This window comes from Pituophis catenifer, unplaced genomic scaffold, assembly GCF_029215685.1.
Source record: "Pituophis catenifer annectens isolate HBS135680 unplaced genomic scaffold, rPitCat1.0.hap2 SCAF_7, whole genome shotgun sequence".
NCBI classification, from domain to species: domain Eukaryota; kingdom Metazoa; phylum Chordata; class Lepidosauria; order Squamata; family Colubridae; genus Pituophis; species Pituophis catenifer.
Window position 1 is genome coordinate 68,336,711 of NW_027256887.1, and position 28,000 is coordinate 68,364,710.

Consider the following 28,000-nt stretch of genomic DNA (forward strand, 5'->3'; position numbering starts at 1 on the left):
AGCTGGCATAAAATGAAATATTTGGAAGATCCATAAAACTTCAAGAGTACTAACTGCCAATTCATAATCCGCAGTGTAATATCCTGCTTCTACTTTGAGCTTGATGTTTTCATTTCTGTAAGGAAAGAGAAAGTTTTGTTACATCTTCAAGCATACTTATTTGATTTGTTAACTGTTTGAACAAAGAAATATTGTCAAGGCTAACTAAAGCTACATTATATAGAGCTAAAACTGAAAATTTATCATATATATTCTTGAAAAATATTTTTTCACATATTTCAATAGTCCTTGATTTATAACAGTTCATTTAGTGACTGTTCAAAGCTACAACGGCACTAACGGTCACACTTATGACCACTGCAGCATCCCCATGGTCATGTGATTTATCTTTGGATGCTTGACAACTGGTTCATATTTATGACGGCTGCAGTGTCCCAGGGTCATGTGATCACCTTTGGCGGCCTTCTGACAAGCAAAATTAACAGGGAAGCCAGATTTATCATTATTTTTTATTACTATTAATTTAATTTATATACCGCCCTTCTCCGAAAGGGACTCAGGGCGGTGTACAGCCAGCATAAAACTCACAAATATGAAATTTAAAAAATAGTTTAAAAATATTAAATAGTTTGGCCCATATAATTAAAATAAACAACCCAATTTAAGTGTTTAAAAAAGAATTAACAATTAAAATTTAAAAATTAGGCCAGCCCGGCTTGTTGAAATAGAAGCGTCTTGAGGGCCCAGCAGAAGGTGCACAAGTCAGGAATCCTCCGCATCTCAGGGGTCAATTCGTTCCAGAGGCCAGGAGCCCCCACAGAGAAGGCTCTGCCCCTGGGGGTCGCCAGCCGACATTGCTTCGCCGGTGGCACCCAGAGGAGCCCCTCTCTGTGGGAGCGAGTTGGCCGGTGGGAGGCTATTGGTAGCAGCAGGTGGTCTTGTAAATACCCGGGTCCTAAACCGTGGAGCGCTCTAAAGGTGGTAACCAATACCTTGAATCGCACCTGGAGGACCACCGGGAGCCAGTGCAGCTCGCGCAGGAGAGGTGTTACATGGGAGCACCATGATGCTCCCATAACCACCCGCGCGGCCGCATTCTGGACCAGTTGGAGCCTCCGGGTGCTCTTCAGGGGGAGCCCCATGTAGAGAGCATTACAATAGTCCAGGTGGAAAGTGACGAGGGCATGAGTGACTGTGCGTAGGGAGTCCCAATCCAGAAAGGGACGCAACTGGCGGATCAGGTGAACCTGATAAAAAGCCCCCCTGGCCACGGCCGTCACATATTCTTCTAAGGACAGCCGTGCATCCAGGAGGACACCCAAGTTGCGAGCCCTATCTGTGGGGGCCAACGACTCACCCCCAATAGTCAGTGATGGCATCAACTGACTATATCGGGACGTCGGAAGCCACAGTCACTCAATCTTGGACGGGTTGAGCTTGAGCCTGTTTCTCCCCATTCAGATCCGCACGGCCTCCAGACACTGGGACATCACGTCAAGGGCATCATTGGGATGGTCCGGGGTGGAGATGTACAGCTGGATGTCATCAGCGTACTGGTGGAATTGCACCCCGAAACAATGGATGATCTCACCCAGCAGCTTCACATAAATGTTGAACAGAAGAGGTGAGAGGACCAAACCTTGCGGCACCCCACACATGAGGCGCCTCCAGGTCGACCTCTGGCCCCATCAACACAAACTGCGACTGGTTAGAGAGAAAGGAGGAGAACCACCGCAGCACGGTGCCTCCCACTCCTAACTCCTCTAACCGGCGCAGCATGATACCATGGTCGATGGTATCAAAAGCCACTGAGAGATCTAATAGGACCAGGATAGAGGAAAAACCCCTATCCCGAGCCCTCCAGAGATCATCAACCAATGCGACCAATGCTGTTTCCGTGCTGTACCCAGGTCTGAAACCCGACTGGAATGGATCAAGATAGATCACTTAACAACCGTGTTACTAAATTTAACAGCTGCAGTGATTCATTTAACAAATATGGCAAGAAAAATCGTAGAATGGGGCAAAATTCCCAAAGAGCCTTGGTGGCACAGCAGACTAAAGCACTGTTAAGTAACACCAGCTGCCTGCAATTACTGCAAGTTCAAATCTCACCAGGCTCAAGGTTGACTCAGCCTTCCATCCTTTCGAGGTAGTTAAATGAGGACCCGGATTGTGGGGGCAATAAGCTGACTTTGTATTAAAAAAAGAACACCACTTGGGGGGGGGGGGGCGAAAGCCCTACTAAGCAGGTATATACAAAAGTTTGAAGGCTATTGCTTAACGCATTGTAAGCCGCCCTGAGTCTCCGGAGAAGGGCGGCATATAAATTGAACCAATAAATAAATAAATAAATAAAATTCACTTAACAAATTTCTCACTTAACAACAAACTCTGGGCTCAATTGTGGTCATAAGTTGAGGACTACCTGTATTGAGAAAGATTTGGTTCAACCACTCAATTTACCTTGGAGCCATCGAACCTGTGTGGCTGGTCCGTACCCCCTCTCATTCTTGGCCGAAATCCTGAACACAATGGCCGGCTTGGATGTATGATCAACGTGAGCGTTTGCAAGCTGGGCATCAGTCACTGTACATGAGGTCTTAAGGCCACAATAGATTTTCATGAACATAAGTTGATTAGGATTTTCATGAAGCTGGGTGGTTCTTATTGCCAAATAAGCGGAATATTCCAGGATATTTCCCGAAGGGGAAACTGGAGGCTCCCATGAAAGATGAATACAGTCTGCGCTCTAAGGAAGAAGCAAAACAACCCCTCCCTTTACAATTCTAGAGAGAGAAACTGTAATTTTGTTCTCTAATTTCTGGTATGTGCAGATTACTTTGCTGCTCAATACTGAGCAAAAAACGCAGAGGCACTCTTCAGCTCATACATTGTACTGAGCCATAATATAGCTTTCCGGGTTAGCGTGTTGTGAAAATTCAGTTCAAGACTGCAAATATACTGTGTTTCTGAGTGTGATCTGAGAACGGAGTAACCAATGGTTTATTCACTAAAACATGGTTAAATAAAACAGGCTTCGCATGATATGCCAATCCGGGATTAAATATTGTCCTTCAAAACACATGTCTATGTTGAGATTATGAGATTTTACAGTGTTTCAGTTATAACTCCAGTAACCCTGTAAGGTACATTATTATAATGTACTATATATATCTAAGGTTCTATATATGAAATTAGAAGTTAAATCATGACTAAGGGCTGCTCCAAGATCCAATCTTGGATTTAACAGCAAGATTTTTCCATTAAGAATCCATATTGTTAACCACTGTAACAAAAGTCTGATGACTACTCAGAGGTGGGTTTTTTTGGATCGCCAGCCCCATTGCCTGTAAAGAGCCGCCTTTACAACTGAAAGGCGGCTCGAAAAAACTCCGTTTCCATGTGGAAATGGAGATAGAGCCGGCGGGGGCAGGTAGAGCTCTCTGCGTAGCCCCAAAAGTTTTTTTTTTTACTTTTGGGGACGAAGCAGACGAAGCTCCCTATTTCCCTCGCTGCCGCTCCGGGCTTTGGGAGACCTCTGCTTATGCAGAGCTAGGCGACAAGAACAAGCCTACAAAATTAACAGAATAATTAAAAAGGATGTGAGCTGGACCTGTGACCCTGAATTGCAAGTATCTCACTGCCGGCTTTTCCAAGGAACATTCATTTCTCTAAGCCTTTCATGAGTTCCCTATTCAGATTTACAGAGATGGAAGAAAGAAGGAAGAATGATTACCTTGCTAATTTTGACAATTGAAGGTGCTCCGGGAAATCCAGGGATGCATGTCTTAAATTCACTGATTTTGCTGAAAGGCCCTACACCGCATCCATTAATTGCAGCAACCCTGAACCTGTATAAAGTGCCAGGAACGAGATCCTGTTTCTTAAATAAACTGGCGTTTGGAATATCTGTATTGTCTCCCTAAACATAAATAACATGAAAAGAAATAAATAATTATTTGCTTTTCTTAAAACACAGGTGCTAAAGACTCCTTATGTTCTAGATCAAGGGTGTCAAACTCACGGCCCACGGGCCGGATGCGTCATGCGCTGGCCATGCCCACACCTGGTTTAGCGAAGGGGAAAAAGTTGTGGTATGTCATGAGACGCCGCCGTGATGCCGCGACTTTGACACCCCTGTTCTAGATTGAATTTCCTATTAGGAAGAGCTTTCCAGCACAGCTGCCCATTAAGCAAAAACAGCTTTGAATGTTTTTAAGATCCATGGATGTAAATGGGAGAGTGGAACATGATACATGATGGGACATTGAATTTCATTTTTATAAAAGCCGATGCAACTCTCTGCCTTAAAAAAAAAACAGAGTTCCCAAATTGAAAGAGGAAATTTTTAAAATTAACTGGTGACAGAAAAAGACTATGTAAATCAGTGTTGGGTTGCTCCTGGTTCTGTCTTGAGAACTGGTAGTTAAAGTAGTGGGAAGCTCTGCCCACCCACCCTGACATCGTACTTGGCAATCTGCGCATGCGCAGAAGTGTGTGTGCTCCCGTTACGAACCGGTAGTAAATGTAAGTAGAACCCACCCCGATGTAAATACAACAAACCCATAACCACAATAACTAGAATGGCATAGGGCACAGGTTTGTTTAGTTCTTTACGTAAGATACTAATTCCTTCATCTCAGCTTCCAAATCCAGTCACGTCCCTACTTAATTTTGTTGTTACTATTTAATAGGAAAATCCAACAGACCTTCTTGCTGGAAAGAATCTTTTCTTCTTGCAGCAAATAAAACTGGCTCACTAATGCCGTATTGCTTTGAAAAATCCCAACATCATTCCACTTTCGTTCTTGTGTCCTCACTCTTGCATTCTGCTTTGGTGGTGAAGTTTTCTATAATTCAAAGAACAGGCAGTAGTTAAAAGTATGGACATTCTCCACATCAAGAGTCTAATATACAATTCAGTCTTGGAGACCTGAATGTGGAAGGAATTAAATCTCCCCATCCTATAATGACAGCCTTACCAATAGTAGGAGGAGAGAGCAGATTATGTGATAGTACTACACATGTCAATTTCCATTGACACGGGTAGTCCTTGATTTACGACCATTCATTTAAAGACTGTTCAAAGTTACAATGGCCTTGGAAAAAGTAACTTACAACCTATGCTTCCATTTACAACTGTAAAATGACTCTCATTGTCATGTGACTGCAACTTGGGCACTCAGCTGACATTTATGACCAGTTGCAATGTCCTGCGGCTACATGCTTACGATTATTTCCAGCAAAAAACACCCACTGAGCTGGATTCACTGAATGACTAGTGTAAAAACTATCATAAAAGCAGGCCTGATGCAATTTAGGACTGCAACGACTTGTGGAAAATTCCAATCCCAATTGTGGTTATAAGTCTGCTTGTACGATGTATTTAAAGTCATCATCTTCTTTTAACGACCCCATAATCCCTTGTGGGGCAGAGTCTGGGCAACTGAATGGAGCTAGCAGAGTGTTTTAATGGCCGGATGCCCTTCCTGTTGCCAATGCGGAGTTTTGTTCAGCAGATATATTCTCAGTGTGCTCAGAGAGAGAAATATCTGCCTCTACCTAGGATCAAACTCACAGCCTCCTGATTGTGAGGCGAGAGCTCCACCTCTAGGCCACCGCACCACTCCCAATGTATTTAAAGTCATCCAACCACTTATACTAGCCCTCTGTGAAATATTGTTAATATAACTGCATGCTGCAGAAAAGTAAAGATAGCATTTGAAATCAATTTGATGTCATAGTTGCCAATGCTACGTTAAACTAATGCCTAATGCAATTAAGGCATATACAGAATAAAAGTTGTCAAGTCTGCAAATGGCATGACTGACTCAGTTTCCAACTAACTGAGGAAACTGATAACATAAATACTGATCATTCTCTACAGAGGTGGTATTCAGCCGTTTGGGCGAACTGGTAGTGGCGACCTGCGGGTGGGCCCATCCCCACCCACCTGCCCGGGCACAATCCCATCCTATATTGCTGTGTTTTTGATGCTGCACGCATGTTTGGACGGTGCGCACGAGCAAATTGCTGTGTTGTTTGACGTTGCATGCACTGTGGACGCTGCACGCGAGCGAATTGCTGTGTTTGGTGACGCCGCACGCAAGCGCTCACATTTCCAGTGCTGGGCAAACCAATTGCTACAGTATGTGAAGCCCACCTCTGATTCTCTAAGCGATAAATCTTTTTGGCAATATCTGCTGCTCAAAATGTGTCATGTACTTACAGGCGATTGTATAGCTGAATCAAGAGGGTTAATAATTCTAGTTGAGGGCACTGGAGACTCTTTAACTAGGAGAAACACATTTGAAATTCTTTTACTACAATTACAAACACTTTCAAAAAGAAATCCATCAACAGTGGAAATCTCGTTATCACTTTCAGAGATAAAGTTTCATAACATTTCTGTTCTACAGGCAGGAAGCAAAATGCTGGCTTTTTACTTGGAAAGCAACTGACAAACTACCTGTAATGCATGACTATCAAGAACAGATAAATATAGGCTGAATGAAAAAAATAAACTTGAATTCAATTTAGACCATGCAAAATTAAATAAAAATAGCTTCATTTTTAAAAAGTACCGTATTTTTCTGAGTATAAGACGCATCGGAGTATAAGACAGACCTTAGTTTTTGGGGAGAAAAATAAGGAAAAAGCTGATTGGCAGGTATATCGGCCTCCTAGAATACCCCCAATCAGCTGTTCCCAGAGGTGAATTTTAGCAACAGGCTCCTTAGTTGTGAGCTCTGTGCCTTGCTTTTTTTTGCTTTTTTTTTCTGCTTCTGAAACTCTGTTTCAGAAAAAACTTTTTCCTGCCTCTGAAAGCCTCTGAAACAGAGCTTCAGAAAAAAAGCCTCTGAAGCTCTGTTTGGGGGCTTCTTTTCTGAAGCTCTGTTTGGGTTTTTTTTTTCTGAAGCTTCATTTCTAATGCTTTTTTCAGAAACCTCAGTTTGAGAAGCTGGGCAGGGCTACATTCGGAGCATAAGATGCACCCAGATTTTCACCCTCTTTTTTGGGGGGAAAAGGTGCATCTTATACTCTGAAAAATACAGTAATCAAGGGCTACCAAGGTTCAAAATCCTATATTTTGATGTGGCATCTTTGGCAAGATATTGTACATTTACCAGATTCCAGCCTTTTTTTAAAAAAAAACAAAAAAACATATTCCTTCTCCTACATTTTTTGGAACATATTAAAAATATATGGCACAATGAATATTAATATGCTTAATAATATTAAGTATTGTGAACAGTTAAAATTGTAATTTTAGATGCCAGTGATTTAATTAAAACTTGGAATATTTATAGCCCAACTTCATTCAAAATATAAACTAAATATATGGAAACAAATAATTGATCTGGCCTGCAACAAATCTCCACCATTGTTTTTTTGAAAAATGCAGTTTTAAAAAGAGATATTTGTAACTCAAATATCTAAAACTTCATTCATAAAGCATGATAATTTCATATACTGCATATGTATTGGAAGTTAAAAAATTGCAAAAATAATATCTGCATTCAATCCAAATTAAATATTATTTCCAATTGAGAAGAAAACCAAAAGAAACCTAACATTCTAATGTGTTTTTTTTAAATCCACAAGGGTATAAGAACAATAAGGGAAAGGCTAAATAAAATTATTACACCAAGAACTAAACAGTTCCTGTTGAGATCTCAAAATATCTGGTTAAAGAAAAGGCAAACTAAAAGATAGCCTTATGGTTTAGACTGGCCTAAGATGTCCTCACCTTCCTTAGGAGCAGATATGCTTATCTGCATCTTAAAGAACTCATTTTATCACTGTTTTGCTTTATAAGTCACTGCATAAACAAATCTTTATACCAGCACACATGCTGAAAAACTGGAAATTGTTCTATCTACCCTAGCTTCCCATTTCATCTAAACTTCAAAAATATGAATATGCCAAGCCAGGCCATTAAACTAATATTCATCTACAATTTATTAATATTCATCTACAATAAATTAATATTCATCTACAATTTAAAGCTGGCTTAATGGCCTGGCTTGGTATAAACCAGGAAACCATCTTTCCTCAGTCTGAATGAAATGAGGAATTAAGCTTAATATATTATTTATTGATTCAAGCAAAGGCACTGCCTGCATGTGTTATAAAAACCTATTTATAGCTTGGTTAAAAATGTTAGATGTGTACATCTTGATGCTATTCAAGAAATGGAATTCTATAACAAGCATGAAAAAAAACCCCATAATGAATGTGATTCAAAATACAAAACGTGACACGCTCTGACTTCCAGGTTTGAACTACCTGTTGATAATAATGAAGTTTCATCTTTTGCAACTGCCCCGTTTGACGAATTGGTTCTAACAGTCTGCTGGGTTACTATGTTTTGTGTGGTGGAGGCTATGCTAGATGTAGAAGTATCTATTTGGGAAGATCTTGAATCAAAGTCAAGTGATTCATTTAGATTTGCTGACCTCTGAGGATCTGAAAGGAGAGAAAAGCAAAAGCCCATCACATATGATCCCAAGACAAAAATTAATAGATGTTTGTTTTCTACAGAAATTCTTTTCCTTCAGATGTAGCTGGGATGTCCATGCAGCAAACTGGTTTAATAACATGGTTTTAGGTCTTCAGGGTATATGAGATATCCGTTTTGAATGTTTACTCGCATTAAATCTATTTTAAAAACTTATTAAAAAACAAAATCAAAGAGGGGGTGTCTCTACATGGTTTTGTCTAGTATGCTCATTTTTACAGAATGGGACAACTCGCCGCAGCCATCTTGCCACAACCAACTCGTTGTGGGACAACTCACCACGGGACAATTCCACATAGAATAACTCTCTGTGATAAATGTTATCCGCCACTGTTGCTTCGACATCATTTCCATTGACAATAATAATAATAAAAATGTATTAATAAAAATTGAAGCATTAACATCCATTCTTATCCCGCATACACCTGGAACCACATCTGACAAATAAGTTTCAACTTAGTGCTGCTTACCTAAAGTGCTAGCAGGCAAACATAAAGGGACATTGGACTCTTTGGAAACGGAATGGTTTTTCTTCATATTTTCAGTTTCTGGAATCTTGGCTTTAGCCTCTGAAATGGAAATTTGCACCTAGACAGAGAAGACAAGCACCAATTTCTCTGTAGTAACCACTACGTTTATGGATTTCGGCACCTAAGGACTCGTGATTCTGCTTCAGGTGGGAACAACAGCTTTATGAATCTTTCGCCCAATAGTCTCTATAGATTTTATGGTTTATGTAGGAACTAATATCTGAACTTTTGGGGGGGGAGTGTGAGTCAACATAAGTTCTGAACTCATTCTGCTGAAGAATGGGGAGAATATCCCCTTGGGCCCCTAATCACATGAACACTAGTGTCTATTACTACATCCTCCCATATGCTGCTGTGTGAGGGGAAAACTGGCTCCCAAAAGCAGGATGCACAACCTATACACAAAGTCTTGGATTGGTCCCCCAAATCCACTCTAAAAATTGTCATTGAATTATACTTCTAATGTGGTAGTGATATATGTAAGGTGATATAGTGATCCCTTTTAAAAAAAAATCCATCTAGCAACTGGGTCCAGGGGCTTAATATCTCTCCAGTGGGTCTGCTGGCAAGCTTGGATTTGGTGCTACTTTAGGTAGGATAAAAAGAAGCTTGGGAGATCTTAACTTGGGATGAGGAACAAGTGTTACAGAGCCCTTTAAAGTGGGTACATAGGCATGGTCTACCAGATGATGCCTCTGTTGCTTAGGAAAGCAATGGGAAAAAAGGTGTGATAGGCTGGATGGTTGGGTACCAGTGTGAGTGGCATCACCATACTGCTGAATCCTTGGATATGTAGCGTTTGCATGTTAATTATCCTAGTTAGTCAACACTAGGGAGATTTGATTGGGCAAAATTAGTATTTTGGCTTTAGAACAGCTACTAGGTAATAAGGGTTTTGTTTGCTAATAAACATATAGACCAATTACATTATAATTTTTTGAGCACATAGTCATATTATTTGGAAAATTCCTAATAATATTCTTCACAGTATTAACTTACATTGCTTGAGGCACTGAGAGTTTTGGGGTGGAGATCCAGTTTAGTTCCTGGAAGAAGGACAATATTCATTAATTTTAGAATTTGCTGCCTAAGAAAAGGGGGAGAGGGGATGCTCTTCTATGTAAAGGTACAAATAGTTAAAGGAATTAAAGGAGAAAAGACCCTCCCATTGATTCTGAGATGGATGAATGAATGACTCAATCTAGATAGTGGGCACAATTCAGTAAAGCCTGGGAAAGTTTAATTCTAAATTATCAATCAGGACCAGGAAATTTTCCATCTCAGGTGATTATTGTTTAAAAGGAAAGGAGACAACTTCATTTTGCCTTTCCTTTTTTAATTTTCTGCCAAAAACAATCAGCCAACCCCAATCCTGAAATGAAGATTGATAAAGAAATTAGTCATCTCCAAAACATGGAGCTTGATCAATCATGATTATTTTGTTTATTTTATTTTATTTATTTTATTTTATTTTTCAATTTATATACCGCCCTTCTCCCTGAGGACTCAGGGCAGTGCACAGCCAGAATTAAAAACATGAAATACAAATATTAAAAACAATTAAAATCTATATAAATTTGGCCCAAAATTCAAAAAACCACAAACCAATTAAACATTTAAAAATTTTTAAAAATTTCTTCCTAAGGCAGCCCGGCTTGCTGGAAAAAGTGGGTTTTAAGGGCACAGCGGAAGGCACTGAGGTCTTGGATTCTCCTTATCTCTGGGGGCAGCTGATTCCAGAGGGTAGGTGCCCCCACAGAGAAGGCTCTCCCCCTGGGGGTCACCAGCCTACATTGTTTGGCTGATGGCACCCTGAGGAGGCCCTCTCTGTGGGAGCGCACGGGTCGCTGGGAGGTCGTCGGTAGCAGCAGGCGGTCTCGAAGATAGCTAGGCCCTATGCCATGGAGCGCTTGTTGATGTATATCTAGATGGGCAATTAATTTTCCCAAGGGGCTACATTAGAAACTGGGACTATTATAGAGGCCAAATCAATAGGCCGAACTTAATTCTGCTGCTGGTGCCAATGTGTTGAGGGAGGAGGGAACATGGAGCCTCGCTTCAGCCCGGCTGCTTCTGCCACAAGTGCAGAAAAGTTCTTTCTCTTGCCAGTCAACTAAAGAAGCATACTTGTCTTCTTCTCCTGCCCCTCCAGCATTCTTATTTACATTTTATTTTGTAACTTCCAAGTGACCTCACATGGGCCAGAAAGGGACAGCCAAAATGCCCAGGTCTGATGTATATGATGGGTTGATCTGAAGCTGAAATAACATTTTTTAAATATTTGCAGTTTTGACTTTTTAAGTTTCTTTAAGAAAGAGCATTGTTCAGAACCTGTAGGTTAAGGTTGCTTCAAAATATCCATATTATGCTTTCTTTCCATCTGTGAAATCTTTTGGTTTGTTGTAAGACTTCAAGTCTCCTCTGACATTTGAAAGGCACACTATAAAATCAATCTTTGTAAGACAAATTGGGTCCTTTTGTCACTTTATGCTTTGCTTGCTATGACCTGACCCGAGGAAGACAGGTTAGGTGATTACATGCACCAACCTACAACAGATAAGCAAGATCCTAGAACAGAAGTTAGGCCAGAATCAATCCCAAACAACAAGAGACATTCCAGAAAAAAAAGAGTTATGCAACTATTTTACTCATGTAACTTATAAACTTGCTTTAATTTTGGAAAATGTGCTACTTTACCTTGCACACAGGATGACTGTAGTTCAGGTGTCACAGTAAAGGGTACATCAGCTGGAACCGGTGTGGGCACATCTAAATTTAGTTGAAGAAGGTATCCTTCAACAGTAGGAACTTCGTCCCATTTAACTTGAAATGAATTAGTTGTAGCTCTGATCAGCTGTACCTGTGATGGTGCTGGTGGTTTCTCTTAAAAGAGAAGAATGCATTCAATTACAATAAAATGTAAACCTTTTTAAAGGAGATTTAAAATTTTCTAATACAAGAATTATGTACACATCATGCTACAGAAAAAAAAAGTATTTATTCCAGCAAGCTCTCAAATGAAGAGAAGGAATATACATTAATATTCTAAGGATAGTCCAAGCCTATCTGATATCTGGTGTCAAAAGCTCTAAGGGAGTGTATCTCAATCTCAACAACTTTAGAGTTCAACTTCCAGAATTCCCCCGAGAATCCCTCCTGATGCCCGAATCTATAGGCACAAAATTCCTTAATGGAATCAATCACAGAATCCATTATTAAGCGAGTCGTAATTTACTGAACTAATTTAACTGCCTGGGTTCTCATAACACTAAACAACAACGTAACCATGTTTCAGCCTTGTGGATTGTGTAAATCCAACCTAAGTGTGGAGTCTCAGAACAGAGCAATTCTTGCATATTTACATTACTGGGCTGATTTTTTAAAAATTTCAAAAACAGAAAAGCAAATACATTTAAATCTGAGCAGGTTTTTAATCACCATCAATAATGTTATCAGAAAGTATTAGGTAGACTGCTCACCTGTATCTAGATACCAAAGATCTTTGCAACACACTTGATTGTTCCAAGCTTTCCTGTAGCCGTCTCTGCCACTCCATATATACAAGCGAGAGCCAACAATGACTGTGCAGTGGCCAGCTCTTGGACCTGGTAACACATTGTTTTTATCTTCTTGGCAATCTGGGATTAGATTTATCCATTCTAAAGTATCTGATAACAAATTAAATTAAAAAAAATATTTGACGGCATTAGAATTTAATCAAAGTAACTCTACACCGACTGCTTAATATACTCTAACTCATAATGAGCAAATTCATTCTCACCACTGCTTCTTGGAGGTAGAAAAACAAAATAAACCAGGAAATCCTATAAAATCTATGCAATGCACATAATTATTAACTAGAGTTAAAGTAGCAACAAGTCTGTCAATAGTAGTTTACTGGCTTAAAAGATATAATGGTTTGTTTTTTTCACCCTATTCACATATTTAAACTATATAACACACAGCAGCATCCATAGCAAAGCACAATGAAATAAAAAATAACTTGTATGTGAAATCATCAGAAGAATGATTATTTACTTGCATCCCAATGCCTGATGCAAGTACATAATTATGGCATTGACGAGATGAAGATACTATGTTTCATCATTTGCCCTTTAGGTCCAGCAAGTCCTAGAAGGTAGGAAGCTAGAGATTCAAAACCTGATCTTCATTTTAGCCACTCCCACCTTCCTCATATGATATAGCCATAATTCCTGATAAGCGGTTTGATTCCAAAGCTTTGAAATGTAACTCAGCCTCACAATGACATCTTTAACATTTGAAGATTTTCCCATTAATCTACTTACATGTGTTAAACACCATTCCCAAAAAGTACCAATTGATCACAGTGTCAACCCTGAAGCTGGCCCAGATGTGGCCATTTTGGGGCTTCAGTGCTGCCACAACTGGAGCTGTGGGAAAGGGAGGGGAAAGTAGAGATAGCTGGGGTGCTGTAGCCAAAATAAAATACTTTCTCTTGGGAACCAAGGACATTCCTACCAGGTGTCCAGAAGGAGGGGACTGGACTGTATCCTGCTTGGACCATGTGACTGATTGTTTGGAGAAAGTAGGGCCTGGTGGCTCAGCAGATTAAAAGCATTGTGATTAACACCAGCTGCCTGCAATTACTGCAAGTTCGAATCTCACCAGGCTCAAGGTTGATTCAGCCTTCCATCCTTTCTAAGGTAGGTTAAATGAGGACCCAATTTGTGGGGGCAATAAGCTGACTTTGTATAAATATACAAAAGTATGAAGGCTATTGCTGAGCACATTGTAAGCCGCCCTGAGTCTCCGGAGAAGGGCGGCATATAAATCAAATTAAAAAAAAAAAGTAAAATGACTTTTATTTTTAATTAGGTGAAAACCACTGGAACATTTAGTCGGTTTTCAACATCTCATGCCAATATGACATATCCAATAAATCTATTCTTTGAGGAATCCAACTGCCTCTGAGTTCTGATTGCTATGGGTGTGTTACTTGGAACTCTGACACACAGGACCATATCAAAGAACTCTCACATGTTTTATATTTTCAACAAAGATAATCCTTTGTCCATTCTTTCAAGTACATTTGAGTAGGTTTTTTTTTCCCCCTAGAAGCCCTCTGGGTCCTCACACATTGGCCTTGACCTCTACTTTGGGATAGCAGTTTGGTAATTCCTGTTGCCATTAATTAATTTCCAAAAGGTACCTCACTTGTCATCCTCCCCTTCCTCTGGTATGCCTCTCCCTACTTGCTTCAGCAGCACATACCATATATACTCGAGTATAAGCCGAGTTTTTGAGCACATTTTTTATGCTGAAAAAAGCCCCCCTCGTCTTATACTCGAGTGAGGAAAAAATGCCTTTTTTCCTGCAACCGTTTTGACTCCCAGGGGCTGCAGGGAGGCTTGCTAAAGGTAAAATGGGGCATGGGGGAGGTGGCGCCCCTCCCCCACGGCCCTTTTTGGCTCCCAGGGGCTGCAGGGAGGCTTGCTAGGGGCATGAGGGGGGTGCCTAGCAAGACTCCCTGCAGCCCCCTGGAAGCAAAATTCTCTTGTGTAATTTTTTTATAGTGTAAAACTAGTCTATTATGTCTCAAAATAAAAGGGAGATCAAAAATCCAATTAGTGCCATGTAAATTCTGGAATCCCCAAAGATCTTTCCCATTGTATTTATTAAACAAATTTATATAGCTACTCAACTCATATACAGTACTTTTAAAGTTATTGTTGATACCATATTGTTTTTGTTGATCCTCTTTTCCACTTACAGAGCTAGTTTACTGTTTTTCTTTGAAATCAATATTCAAAAACATTTAACCTACTGATGCCTCAATTAATGTAATTTTATTGGTATCTATCTTTATTTTGAAATTTACCAGTAGCTGCTGCATTTCCCACCCTAGGCTTATACTCAAGTCAATAAGTTTTCCCAGTTTTTTGTGATAAAATTAGGTGCCTCGGCTTATATTCGGGTCGGCTTATATTCGAGTATATACGGTATATTTAATTGGATAGAGTTCTCACAACCTACAGTATGCTATTTTTCTGGCAATTAAAAATTAAAAATTCAAAATGTAAAACAAGGAAATCATTTCATTAATGCTATCTCCTGGAAGTATATCATAGTGACAGTGACTAGATTCTTCAGCCCTTCTTGGGAGATACAGCAATACCACAGGAGATATAAACACAATCTTTATTAAAAGAAATTAAAAGAAAAGAGAAAATATAAGAAATCACAATTTTGAGTATTAAAATGCAACCGTTCAATGTTGAAGAAGATAAATTACAAAGCTGTGCATATCACCATATACCACCACTAATAACTTGTGAAAAAGATCAAAATCCAAAAGAAAAGACAGTACTCTAGAAAGACCACAAGACGATACTATTCTCCTACAAATGGAAAATTATCTGCCCAAAATCGTATGGATCACACAAGAAGTATAATGGATCATAAGAATATTAGCTTCATGTACATAACTTGAGATATGCATGAAGGCTGGCATCAAACATCATATTTCATAATTGATGTACAGAGCCAGAGACTTAAGACTTGGCATAACGCAGCAAAGGAATCATAAACCTAATGTTAATTCTTGGCTAAACATGTGATTTGTTTCTACAGAAATAGCAACTACCTGAAGTGTATTTTTTCCTTGCTTAAATTCCCTGGACCTCCACAGCTTCTTGAGGTGCCACATGTTATTTAGAGTCTGCAGGAGAGATGGAGAATCCCACTATTTGCAAGTGGGCTCCACAGACTTTTGCCAAGTTCTAGCCTGAGTTTCAAAAGGACTAAATCTCTTTTTGCAATAGCACTTAGATTTATATACCACTTTACAGTGCTTTACAACACTCTCTAAGCAGTTTACAGAGTCAGCATATTGCCCCCAACAATTTTGGGTCCTCATTTTACCCACCTCGGAAGGATGGAAGCCTGAGTCAACCTTGAGCCGGGTGGGATTTGAACTGCCAAATTGCAGGCAGCCGGCAGTCAGCAGAAGCAGCCTGCAGTACTGCACTCTAACCACTGCGCCACCCAGGCTTTTATCTCAAAGCAGAGGGCAGAGCTTGAAAAAATCTGACTTTTTTTACATACATACATACATACATACATACATACATACATACATACAAAGAGCCACCTTTCACTGAAAGTGATGGGGACTATAAACCTGAAGTCTGCCTTGTGGAGTGGCAACCTACATTCACAACTGCTCCATTGGCCTCTTCCCTGGAGCTGCTCCATAACAAAGCAACACAGAGCCATAATCACTTATTATAAAATTAAGTGATATAGGTTAAGTGTATTGCTTTTAATTTCAATTTCCAGTATTATTTTAAGAACAGAGCCATATTATTTGCAGAGATCTACTGTCTGCAGGGTTATCCAATGTAGTGGAATCCCTGCTACGCACAAGGTAGAAAAGTGATGGCAGATTATGTCCCATGCAGATGTAAGTGGTACACAGTTACTCTGTAAGTGATAAAAAATGAAGTATACTAACCTAAATTTAAGTAAGAAAATGAACCAGTACATTTCCATTCCCCATCTTGAGCAGGGAGGCTCTCATCTGTACTCTGTGGGATCCATCCACCAAAAACGTACATTCTGCAAATATAAGAACATGGAGGGTGAAGACAGGAACAAAGTGGGGGAGGATATAAGCACAATTAATTTCTGAGCTTCGTTTCATCTTACAAATTATACAGAAACTACTAGTTCCTAACTAAAACTTGATCTTACCCCCTTTCCCATTTCTCCAGTCCTCTCAAGCCATACATTCAGAGAAATGAATAACCAATAATGTCTTTGCTTACTAGATTTTAAAGAAGATATTAATACAAAATATAAAACTGATTACTAAAGTTGCTTTAGAAGCTGCATTAAAATAATGTATTGTTAATTTATTTGTGTAGTATCTTAGCTTTGAAAGGATAGAACAATTTCAGTTGGCTTCATAAATTGCATTAGTCTATGGCTTATTCAGCCATGATTTATTAAAATTATGAATAAAAAGGTAAAGGTTCCTCTTGCACATATGTGCTAGTTGTTCCCAATTCTAGGGGGAGGTGCTCATCTCCGTTTCAAAGCCGAAGAGCCAACGCTGTCCAAAGATGTCTCCGTGGTCATGTGGCCGGCATGACTAAATGCCAAAGGCGCACGGAATGCTGTTAACTTCCCACCAAAGGTGGTCCCTATTTTTCTACTTGCATTTTTAACGTGCTTTCGAACTGCTAGGTTGGCAGAAGCTGGGACAAGTAACGGGACCTCACCCCATTATGCGGCACTAGGGATTCGAACTGCCGACCTTTCGATCGACAAGCTCAGTGTCTTAGCCATTGAGCCACTCTGTCCCTTTTGAAATTATGAATATGTTAAGCCATAAAGCAATGGTTTATACTTCTGTAAGCTTAAAGCAAACATCACATTGTACCTTAGCATGATGGGTGAACCTACATTGTGCCATAAGCATGAATTACTATAAAAACATATATTAAAACACCATAGTATTTCAACAGTAAATTATTACAGAGTTATACTGGGCTAACTGAAAGAGGACTCAGCTTCTTTCAAACAATATTTTCAAATCATGAAATTACTGTGTTTCATTTAGAATTTTATGGAGAGGGAGGTCCTAATACTATCTTTCCCTTATTTTTTAATCTTTTTTTCCAAACAGAAAATTATTTTTTAAAAAGAATACAGAATTACTACATGCCTTCTGAATGGTGGTATAAACTGTTTTAAAATCTGATCATCTCTAGCAACAAGCCAATCTTAAAACAACTACTAGGCGATACTAATGAAGAACATGATAATGTAGATAGTGCATAATTTCCCTCACGAGGCAGGTGAAGTCCACAGTCCACTATCTTTATTTGTGACACAGTAGACACACAATATAGTGGACTGGTTAAAAGCATGAGACATGAAACTGAATTCTAGTCTTTCTTAGGTACAAAGTCAGCTGTGGAACTTTGGGCTAGTCACTCCCTAAGGAAGGAGGCAAGAGCAAACCACATTCAAAAATGTTGTCAAGAAAACTGCAGGGACTTGTCTAGGCAACTACCTGGAGTCAAGGCTGATTTGGAGGTCCACATAAACACCATGGCAAGCAATCACAGTATCTGTCGTCATCTATTACTAAACCTAATCATTGATACATTAGATCATTAGATACATTCTCTCATGGCACAATTATACACATTTAATGTCAACATTATACAGTACATATTTAATTTTAACCATGTTCTTCAGTTATGAGTGGGTGACAAGAAGGGATTATATCCAATGAATGGTTATGGATATATCGCTTTTTCATTCTGTAAATCAAATGAAACATGAAAATCTAGTAAAGGATATGAGGCCATTTGATTCTGTAGCAATGTAGCTAATCAATAATTCGTTTGGGAGTTTCATATAAGAAGATAATATTCACGCAATGCAGAAATGAAGATTGAGGGAGCTCAAAGAACACTTGGCAGCCGTTGCCAGGGTGCTTTTATACAGACTCATCTAGCGTTCCAGTTCTACCCATTACTGAGCCTAGAAGCCTTGCTCACGGTGACCCATCCGTTAGTCACCTCCTGTTTGGATTACTGTAACTTATTCTAGACGGGCTACCCTTGAAGAACATTCAGAAACTGCAGCTGGTTCAGAATGTAGCAGAATGTAGGCAGTTTTTGGTATTTCTCGTTATGCCCCTCAAATACTATTGCTCTACAACTGGCATTGGTTCTGAGGAGGCTTCCAGGTGCAATTCAAGTTGCTGGTTGTTATCTATAAAGCTCTCATAGCATAGGGCCAGCTTCTTGTGGGATCATCTTTCTCCCATTGCTTCTGTTTGGCCCACCAAATTTAGTAGAGAGGGCATGCTCCAACAGGGGCCTTCTATCAAACAATGTCATCTTGTTGGACCCTGGAGTTGTGCCTTCTCAATGGCAGTACTTGCCCTGTGGAATAGCATCCCTCTGGAGTAATGTTTCTCAACCTTAGGACATCTGGACTTCAACTCCCAGAATTCCCCAGCCAACATGAAGAATTCTGAGACTGAAGTCCAAAGATCTTAAAGTTGCCAAGGTTGAAAAAAACACTGCTGTAGAGATTTAAATGGACCCAACCCTGTTAGCCTTTCATAAGGCACTGAAGAGCTGGCTGTTTTCCCAAGCATTTGAGTCAGATGAATAGGTGACTTCTGTTGTTATTGATGATTTTTTTGTGTGGTGAGTGGATTACTGTCTACGGCAACTGAATGGAGCTGAGTGTTTACTGGCCAGATGCCCTTCCTGTTGCCAATGCGGAGTTATATTCAGCAGATATATTCTCATTGTGCCCAGAGAGAGAAATATCTGCCTCTACCTAGGATTGAACTCACAGCCTCCTGATTGTGAGGTGAGAGCTCCACCTCTAGGCCACTGCTCCACTCATAGGCAACTACTGTATATAAATCAAATAAATAAATAAAGTGCATAATGTAGGGTAATTTTCATTACAGAACAAACGTTTGGTGTCCAGTGCTTATAGTGGTGGAATTCAGATGCAAATCTCCTTGCCCTGAGTTCTGGTCAGATTTCTAGCAACAGTTCATGCACAGTGATTGTAGGGAAACAAATATTCTATCTATCGTGTTTCTGAACTCATCTGAATTTTATATACAAATTGAGCATCACATTAGCAGGGGTGGTATGGAGATCACATGACTCCAACTTAAATAGAAATGTAATGCCCCAAAAATGTATCTTGAGGGATAAAGTTAAATAGACACCAGAATATATGCTATAATGTATAGCCGCAATCTTCAATGAAATAATAGAGCTAGAAAACACCTAAGTTATAAAAAAGCAGTATTATTAATAATAGCAATCAACTACAAATTCTTATTTATAATGAATAATCCTGCAACATCTTAAACAAACTATATGGATTGGTTACAATATTAAATTGCAACTTCTAGAAATAAGACATTAGCATTACTCTTATGCTACTTACACTATAAAATTTTTTGCCCTCCGAATGCACCAACATATAATAAATATATCAATGCGTAAGTAAGCCTTTCCTGATTTTCAAAGCTCTTTGTCTTTTTCTTTTCCTTTCTAAAAGATGTATTGGGCTTTCTAATTAAATTTGAAGTCATGCGCAGAGGATTATATGTCCCCAAATAAAAAACATATGTTTAAGAAATCCATTTTGGTTTCCTGGAGGTCTATTGTTAGCTCCCCTAATCTGCAGGCAGTGTTTCTCACAGGGTTGATGCTCACTACATTCCACATACAAGCAGGATCCCTAAATACAAACACTAGAGTAATGGTCTCCTACTAGGTGTACCTTTCTATAGGTGAGCTTTTAACAACAGACATACTTGTTTCCTATTACACTGGCTGTATGGAGACTACGGGGAAGTGGCACTGTCCCTTTAGTTTCTGGTTTCGACCAAGTCATTGTCTCTATTAAGGGAAAAAACAGAGAAAGCATATAGAAGGGATTATTTATTTATAACATTTATACAGCCATCCATGTTCTAACCAACTCTAGGCGGCTCCCAATAAAAAAACCTCTATGAACATTTTATTACTCCGTGAACATTTATGTAAAACACACTTGTAAGATATTGTTTTTCAGACTTCAGGAAATTTGTTGTGCACAGACAGATGCTAAGGAGGGTTATTTTTGAAAAGTATATTTGTAGGCACCAAAAGTTAGTTACAACATACAGGAAGGTGGTATTTTAAATGGTGGAGCACTTATTTTTCAGTGCCACATGCGATGAAAATTGGTAATCTTCCTTAGACTTTTCAGAATCCAAATTCCAAATATAAAGTTTTATGCAAGGTTACAAGCAAAATAAAAAGAAAAATTGCCATCACTAGTTTTACACTTGCATTTCATCCCTCAAACAAGATCTTTGAGTTATGGAAATGGAACTTTTCTTATCACCTGTGATTATTGCCCTCCTTCAATTCTAGAGTCTGTGATATCCTACCAATTATTATTGTATTTGCAAAACAAGTGTTAAAGGACAAAGCCATCTCTCAAAACAAGTCTTTAGTCTTGTTTTGACTAAATACTATTTCAAGACTATTTTGTTTTTAAATAATCACTCAAAGAAACAATATTTTGAAATTCTTTTTAAAAATTGTAGTTTAAAAAATACTTGTCGTGTTATCAGTATTAAAACATAATGCAACAAATACTTTTGATGTAACAAATACTTTTGATGAAATTTAGAAACGGCTACAATCCATTAGGTCAAACTGCTTATTTTACTGTGTGCTGTAAGAAATAGCATTCAGATAGAGCTGAAGTTTAAGAATAAATTTACAAGGTGATGCAAACTTTCCCATCACACAACAAATCCTTCAGAATTAATTATTCCTTAGTGTATTTTTTAAAAAATAACTCACACAGCTTTACTTGCAATTGTACTCACCTATATCAAGCTCCCAAAGGTCATTAAGCCGGCAACCAGACATCCCTCCAAACATAAACATTTTTGGATTTCCCAAGTCTTTTTTACAGTATATAACAGCTGTGTGGGATTCCCTGGGAGATGGCAAAACTCCTCTGGTCAATGGAATACTCCAGCCTATGACTCCTGATCCATGCTGTAACTCCAATTCATAGAAATCATTTAAATATCTAAAGAGGGTTATAAATACAGAAAACACCAATAACTTTCTATGGCACTACCAGAAAGAAATTTCAACCTGTAAATGCAATCCCCAGGTTTTTACACAACAAAGCCTTTTTTTTGCAAAGGATACAGTATATTAAATGTTTGTAAAAAAAAAACAGATTTCAAAAAGAAAAAAAATGAGGAATTTTCCTCACCTGGAGATTTGTCAAAACTACCATATGTCTTCCAGAAGCATTTTAAAACTTTTTTTTTCACTATGCCAATTTTAAAATGTATGGGGTGGAGCTCCAACTTTTAGATTAGTTTAACTATAGGCTAAATAACAAACAAACTGAAATATGTACAGACACTGCAACTTAAGGGTGCTAAAGCAACATTAAGAGGTTTTAAAATGTCATTCATTAGCTCTGATCAATGAACCATTAAACCATACATCACTATAAGTTTAAGATAAACTTAATGTAAACTGCTCCAAATGCTACTAGTAAGCATGTTTTTGCTGTTATTTTCAAGCATCGAGCTTCATATTTCTGGATTTAAGAATGATCAGTTTGACAGTTCATTGCTAATCTTCCTCTTTGATATTAGTAATTATGAATAGATTTGAATACTAAATAGGCTTACTATGTACATTCTGATTTTACCGTATAGCTGATTAAAAGTGAGAAAACCTAAACAAATCATACTAAATATTCTGTTCCAAACTCATCCACATACCTGGGAATGTTATTATTTGTGTCTTCGCTCTCATTTGCCAGTCCACCAAATAAGTAACACTTGTTGCCGTATAGACAGAAGCTATGGCCAAGGCGAGGGCATGGAGGCAAACCTGCTGAAGGGGGCTGGGGTCTCATTTTTTTCCACAGCCATCGACTTGCCTTGTAGATGGAAAAAGAGCATGTTACAAAATTACTACTATTGTGGCTGCCAAACTCTCATCCAACAGAAGTCAATAGAATAGAATAACAAAGTTGGAAGGGACCTTGGAGGTCTTCTAGTCCAACCCCCTGCTTAGGCAGGAAACCCTACAAACTTCAGACAAATGGTTATCCAACATCTTCATAAAAACTTCCAGTTGTTGTGACTCCGACTCCCGAGCCTGTCCTCATGGAGGAAGAGGACTCAGAAGGTGAGGGGGAGGAACTGACAAGGCTTCCCTCTCCAGGACCCTCCTCTCTGGCAATGCCTCAGGTTCCATCCAAAGGCCAGGAAAGCATTTCGGAGCACCCATTGATAGAGAGTAATAATGATGACTCCTGGCTTGATCCCAGGCAGCATCGGAGGGAGAAGCGTGCGCAGCAAAGGAAGAGGCGTGGGAGGGCCAGGGATTGAGCTGAGTCACTGATCCACGCCCCACAAGGGATAAAAGGGGGCGTGATTGCTCGGCAGGCTTTGTGACGGACAAAAGTTTAAACTCTAAAGAGTCACATCGTGAATCCTGCACTTCGGCTCAGATATCTTTTGGACTAAACTCTTGTGGATAATTTGTCGCTTTGGAAACGGACTGCAGATAAGGCCTTTCCTGCTTTTTGGGAGTACTAATTGGACTTGGCAGGGGTTTTACAGTTAGTTGCCAGAACTCGTCTGCCAGGAATTCTGGTCTGTTTATACAATAAATTATTGGGAGGCGTGTTTGATATTGCATTTGTCTGTGTGAGGACGGGGGACAGAACACCAGTGTTGGCGCATTCACAACTTCTGGAGGCAAGTTGTTTCACTGATTAATTGTTCTAAGTGTCAGAAAATTTCTCCTTAGTTCTAAGTTGCTTCTCTCCTTGATTCGTTTCCACCCATTGCTTCTTGTCCTACCCTCAGGTGCTTTGGAGAACAGCTTGACTCCTTCTTCTTTGTGGCAGCCCCCTGAGATATTGGAACACTGCTACCATGTCTCCCCTAATCCTTCTTTTCATTGAAGTAGACATACCCAGTTCCTGCAACCGTTCTTCTTATGTTTTAGCCTCCAGTCCCCTAATCATCTTTGTTGCTCTTCTCTGCACTCTTTCTAGAGTCGCGACATCTTTTTTACATCGTGGTGACCAAAACTGAATGTAGTAAGTAAGCAAGCAAGCACTGTTCTTCAATTAATTTTCTAAAAATGCCTCTAGAAACTATGTGAGGACCAGAGACTTTAATGGGAATAAATGTTACGATAGAGCTAGTTCTTTCATTTCCAGCATGCTAGCTTTCACATTCTTTTTTTTAAAAAGTATGGTAGCATACTTTAGATACTTTTTTTTAAAGTACTAGTAGTCACCAAAGAATGTGTGAGAAAGTGCATTGTAATCTACAGATGTCATTCCAAGATCCAGAAGATAAGGATTTGCTTATTTTACCTTCCAGAAATCAGAATTCTATCTGGAATTTCAAAGGAAATCCCAAATCAGCCTGATATTATGGGTAGTTATGTCCTTGCAATCTTCTTAGCAAGGTTTTACAGGTTTATTATCGCCTCCTTCCTAGGGCTGAGAGACTGACTAGCCCAAGGTTACCCAGTTGGCTTCAGTTAAGGCAGGATTCATAGTTTCCCTTTTTTCTAGCCTGGTGTCTTAACCATTAATATAAAGTGATATATAAGTCTAAGTGCTATTGGTATTACATCAACCTCTTCCAATCTTAATATGTACAATATATAGGCACCCATTTAAGAATTTATTAAACGATACCAAGATTCTCAACCTAGTTAAACAATTGTGAAAATCAATCATACAGTACCTGCAGTTCATACACATCATTACTATATCTTCCATATTCAACCATTCCTCCAAACACTAATATTCTGGTACCATCACAGACAAATCCATGGGCTGCACACCCTGGTGGAATATCTCCTCTGACAGCAGGAAGAAACCATTGATTTGTGGCTGCAGCAAAAGACATACAAAAATGGACCTAGGTCAGAATTAATAGCATGAGCCTGATGCTACTTCTAAACAAGACATCCACAAATTTAAACACAGAATCGCTACATTTAATAATGGGACTTTAATATTCATTAAATGATTAGGTTTTAAACCTTGCATTCTTAAACAAAAAGTATTCCTTTCTTCATCTGGAAAGCGAAAATTGTTTGATTCTTTACTTTCCAATCAGTCTCAAGATCTGCCAGTTAGAACCTGGTGCAAAAGATAGGCAGTTCTGTAATAAAACATTGATATAATAACTGTTTAAGTAAAACAGAGGTAACTATCTTTTTATGTAAATATCTATACCAAAATACCAAATAGTTTTCATTTTAACCGAATAACTTAAGGCAGGAGTTGGGATAATTTGATCACACAATTTTGAACTTCAAAACTCCATGCAAAGTATTGCAGAAAAATCAATAGGTCCCAATTTATTTTTTGCCAACTTTCCCATCAAGCAGTATATTAAAAATTAATATTAAAAAAAGAAATGTAATATGATCAGGTTCTGCACCCAAAACTATTTCTATATTTCATTTGCAGTGTAAAAACTATTAATTCTTATAACTTTCCCACATCTAATTTCAGTATGGTCTCTTTCTTTCCCTCAGCACAAAGATTCACTTCATAAAACCCTGTTTTATGAAAAAAATGTTCCTACATTCATCCTTACCAAAATGGATTGGATCATGAAGTTTTCAAAGTGTACAAATACATCTCATACATCTAGAGCCCCATTTCCAAATTAGCAGTACATTCCTGCTATTGTCTACCTCTAAATTTACTAGCTAGGCCAGTGATGGCAAACCTTTTCAGCACTGAGTGCTGAAAAGAGAGTGCGCGCATGCGCGCACCTGGACCTGAACCCAGAAGAGGAGCTGCTCAGGGTGCATGCGTGCACCCAAAAACAAACTTCCGGTTTCAGCTACTGAACTTCTGGTTTCAGCCAGCTACTCTTCCGGGTTTCTGGCATGCATGAGCACACAATGATCAGCTGGCCAGTGCGCATGCTCACGCAGGAAAACAGAAGACCAACTCTTTTAGTTTCTGGGACTGCTGCATGCAAAGAGGCCAGTTGATCATCGCACGCGCATGCGCGCAAGAAACCCGGAAAAGGAACGGGAGATGCCATACGTGCCAGGCGACATGGCTCTATGTGCCACTTCGGGCACACATGCCATAGGTTTGCCATCACAGAACTAGGCTAATTACACCCATTGTGATATCCCAATTTCAGCAAACCTAATTGGTTATCACAGTCTATACTTTGAACAACTTTATTACAGATAATCTTCAATTTACGGCCATAATTGGCCCAAAATTTCCACTGCTAAGCAAAACAGCTGTTAAGTGAGTTTTGCCCCATTTTAAGACCTTTCTTGCTACAGTTGTTAAGTGAATCACTGCAGTTGTTAAATAAATCTGGCTTCCCCATTGACTTTGCTTGTCAGGAGGTTGCAAAAGGTGACTCTGGGACATTCTAACTGTCATAAATGCATAGCAGTTGCCAAATATCCCAATTTTGATCACATGACCATGAGGATGCTACAACAGTCATGTGAAAACATTCATAAATCACTTTTTTCAGTGCCATTGGAATTTCAAATGGTTACTAAACAAAAGGTTGTAAGTCAAGGACTACTTGTAAATACCAATTTGGTGGCCTATAATCAAGATTCAAATCTGTTACTGCCTATATACCTTCGAACTACTGCCCTCATTTATCATGTGCAAATTTCCAAACAAATTATTCTTTCCATTCATAACCTTTCAATGCAAAATTGCTGGGCACACATCATCTTTTCCTAGAACTCAGCATTCTACTTTACATCTTAATACAGTTTCAAATGCTTTCACATATTCTCACCAAATATTTTGTCATTTCCTGACCCATGCTTATAGCAATATCATCCATTTTTAATATAGATTCACAATATCTTTTCATTTATCCACTGACCCAAAGCATTTTTATTGGAAAGCTTAATTGAAATAAATCATACAATAACTCACAATCCCTCCATGATGAAAGCATTATAAATTAAAAGTATTTTACATAGTCAACTAAACTTAACAGAAAAAGTGTTTTGATGACTTTGCAGTTTTTGACATACTTTTATCTTTACATTGTATCTATAATTTATACACCTACATTGCTCATGTTGCACTACTTTATATGAATCTTCCTTATCTCTGGATACAATGACTTTTTTTACTGTTATACTCGTCTTTATTCAGACCACATATCTCTGATTATCTGATTAGCATCACCATCAGGCAAAATTATGAAAGACAAAAGTTACTCCATCCTCATCTAACAGATGTATGCTATACGTTAGGAACAGAAGTCTGCAGATTTATATAGCTAGTCCTCACTAGTACTTATCTTGTGTGCACAAAATACACACAGCACAAAAAGATATATACAGTATATCCCAGACTCTAAAAACCTTCATTCCCTGCTTCTACCATACTAAGACAGTAATTCCCTGCTTGAATAGGTCATTATAACAAAAAATAAAGCTGCATGCAGGGATTAAGATTATGCCCTTGGAGATAGGAACTATAAAGCAAATATAAAGCAACACACCCAAAGTTAATGTACCAACGGAATTAACCAGTTTAACTCAATTTTCTGCGTTGACTCAATTTTCTACGTTGGTGCACTTTATGGCCAACCCATTAAGCTGAAATTTGTGGTTGAGTGAACCTTGCAGGGGAAAACCTGACAAGACTGTTTCCCATCCTTCGGTCGCCAATCTGCACCCCCACCGAGGTTATAAAAGAAGGAAAAGGGCTACACAACAAGTTCAGCCCAGAGAACGAGGACTAAACCTCCGTGGATGCCCTTGAGCCAAAACGGCTTCGGAGCCTCTTCTCTTCGGTTAAGCGCAGAAGGCCGGCTCCGTGTCGGCGAATACACACGTCCTCCGTGTCCCCTTAAAGCCCAACAGGTAACGAGGGCAGGCATTTCCGTCCGTCACGAAGCTACGCCAGGGCAGAAGGCTGAAACCCCGTTGCAAACTCCCAAGCCCAGCATCCCCGGGCGCCCCCCACCACTACCCCAGTTTCGCAGAGACGTCCTCCCTCTCGTCCAACCCGACCCTGAGGCCACCACGCCGAAGGCCTTTTCGCGGGTAGCGAAGCAGCAGCAGTTACTGCTGAAGGGGAAAGCGCCCAGCCAGGGGCAACCGAGCCCGCCCTGCTCTTCCTTCCCTTCTTCCTCCCTCCCCGATCCACACCGGTATTGTACACGTGCAGCTCATCGGCGATGCCTTCGTTGCCGCCGCCGAAGATGATGACCAGCTCGCGGATCGCCACGGCGCGATGGCCATGCCGGGATCTGGGGACCGGCCCCGTGAAAGAAGAAACGCGCTTCCAATTCAGGACAGCGGCGCCTGCCGCCATTTTATCCGCC

At 39.5% G+C, this 28,000-nt stretch overlaps 1 protein-coding gene across 1 annotated transcript; it reads right to left on the reverse strand.

Annotated features, from left to right (window-relative positions):
• Window positions 1-46: 46 nt before the first annotated feature.
• On the reverse strand, window positions 47-27,990 carry HCFC2 (host cell factor C2). Its single transcript, XM_070947339.1, has 16 exons — window positions 27,825-27,990; window positions 24,395-24,543; window positions 22,400-22,560; window positions 21,476-21,684; window positions 20,408-20,492; window positions 16,550-16,653; window positions 12,534-12,722; window positions 11,752-11,937; window positions 10,054-10,100; window positions 8,995-9,112; window positions 8,293-8,472; window positions 6,233-6,297; window positions 4,713-4,853; window positions 3,740-3,925; window positions 2,467-2,752; window positions 47-115 (listed from the first exon to the last, which is right to left on the reverse strand). Exons 1-16 carry the CDS (start codon window positions 27,988-27,990, stop codon window positions 90-92), a joined length of 2,298 nt encoding a protein of 765 aa, XP_070803440.1. The 3' UTR covers window positions 47-89.
• Between the last annotated feature and the right edge of the window lie 10 nt (window positions 27,991-28,000).

Excerpts from the sequence above, each read along its gene's own strand:
- HCFC2 (XM_070947339.1), bottom strand. The coding sequence starts at position 27,990 with ATGGCGGCAGGCGCCGCTGTCCTGAATTGGAAGCGCGTTTCTTCTTTC. Across the intron at positions 21,685-22,399 it reads ACAAATAATAACATTCCCAG|ATATTTAAATGATTTCTATG; the intron begins GTATGTGGATGA and ends AACCCTCTTTAG. Across the intron at positions 10,101-11,751 it reads ACAGTCATCCTGTGTGCAAG|GAACTAAACTGGATCTCCAC; the intron begins GTAAAGTAGCAC and ends TCCTTCTTCCAG.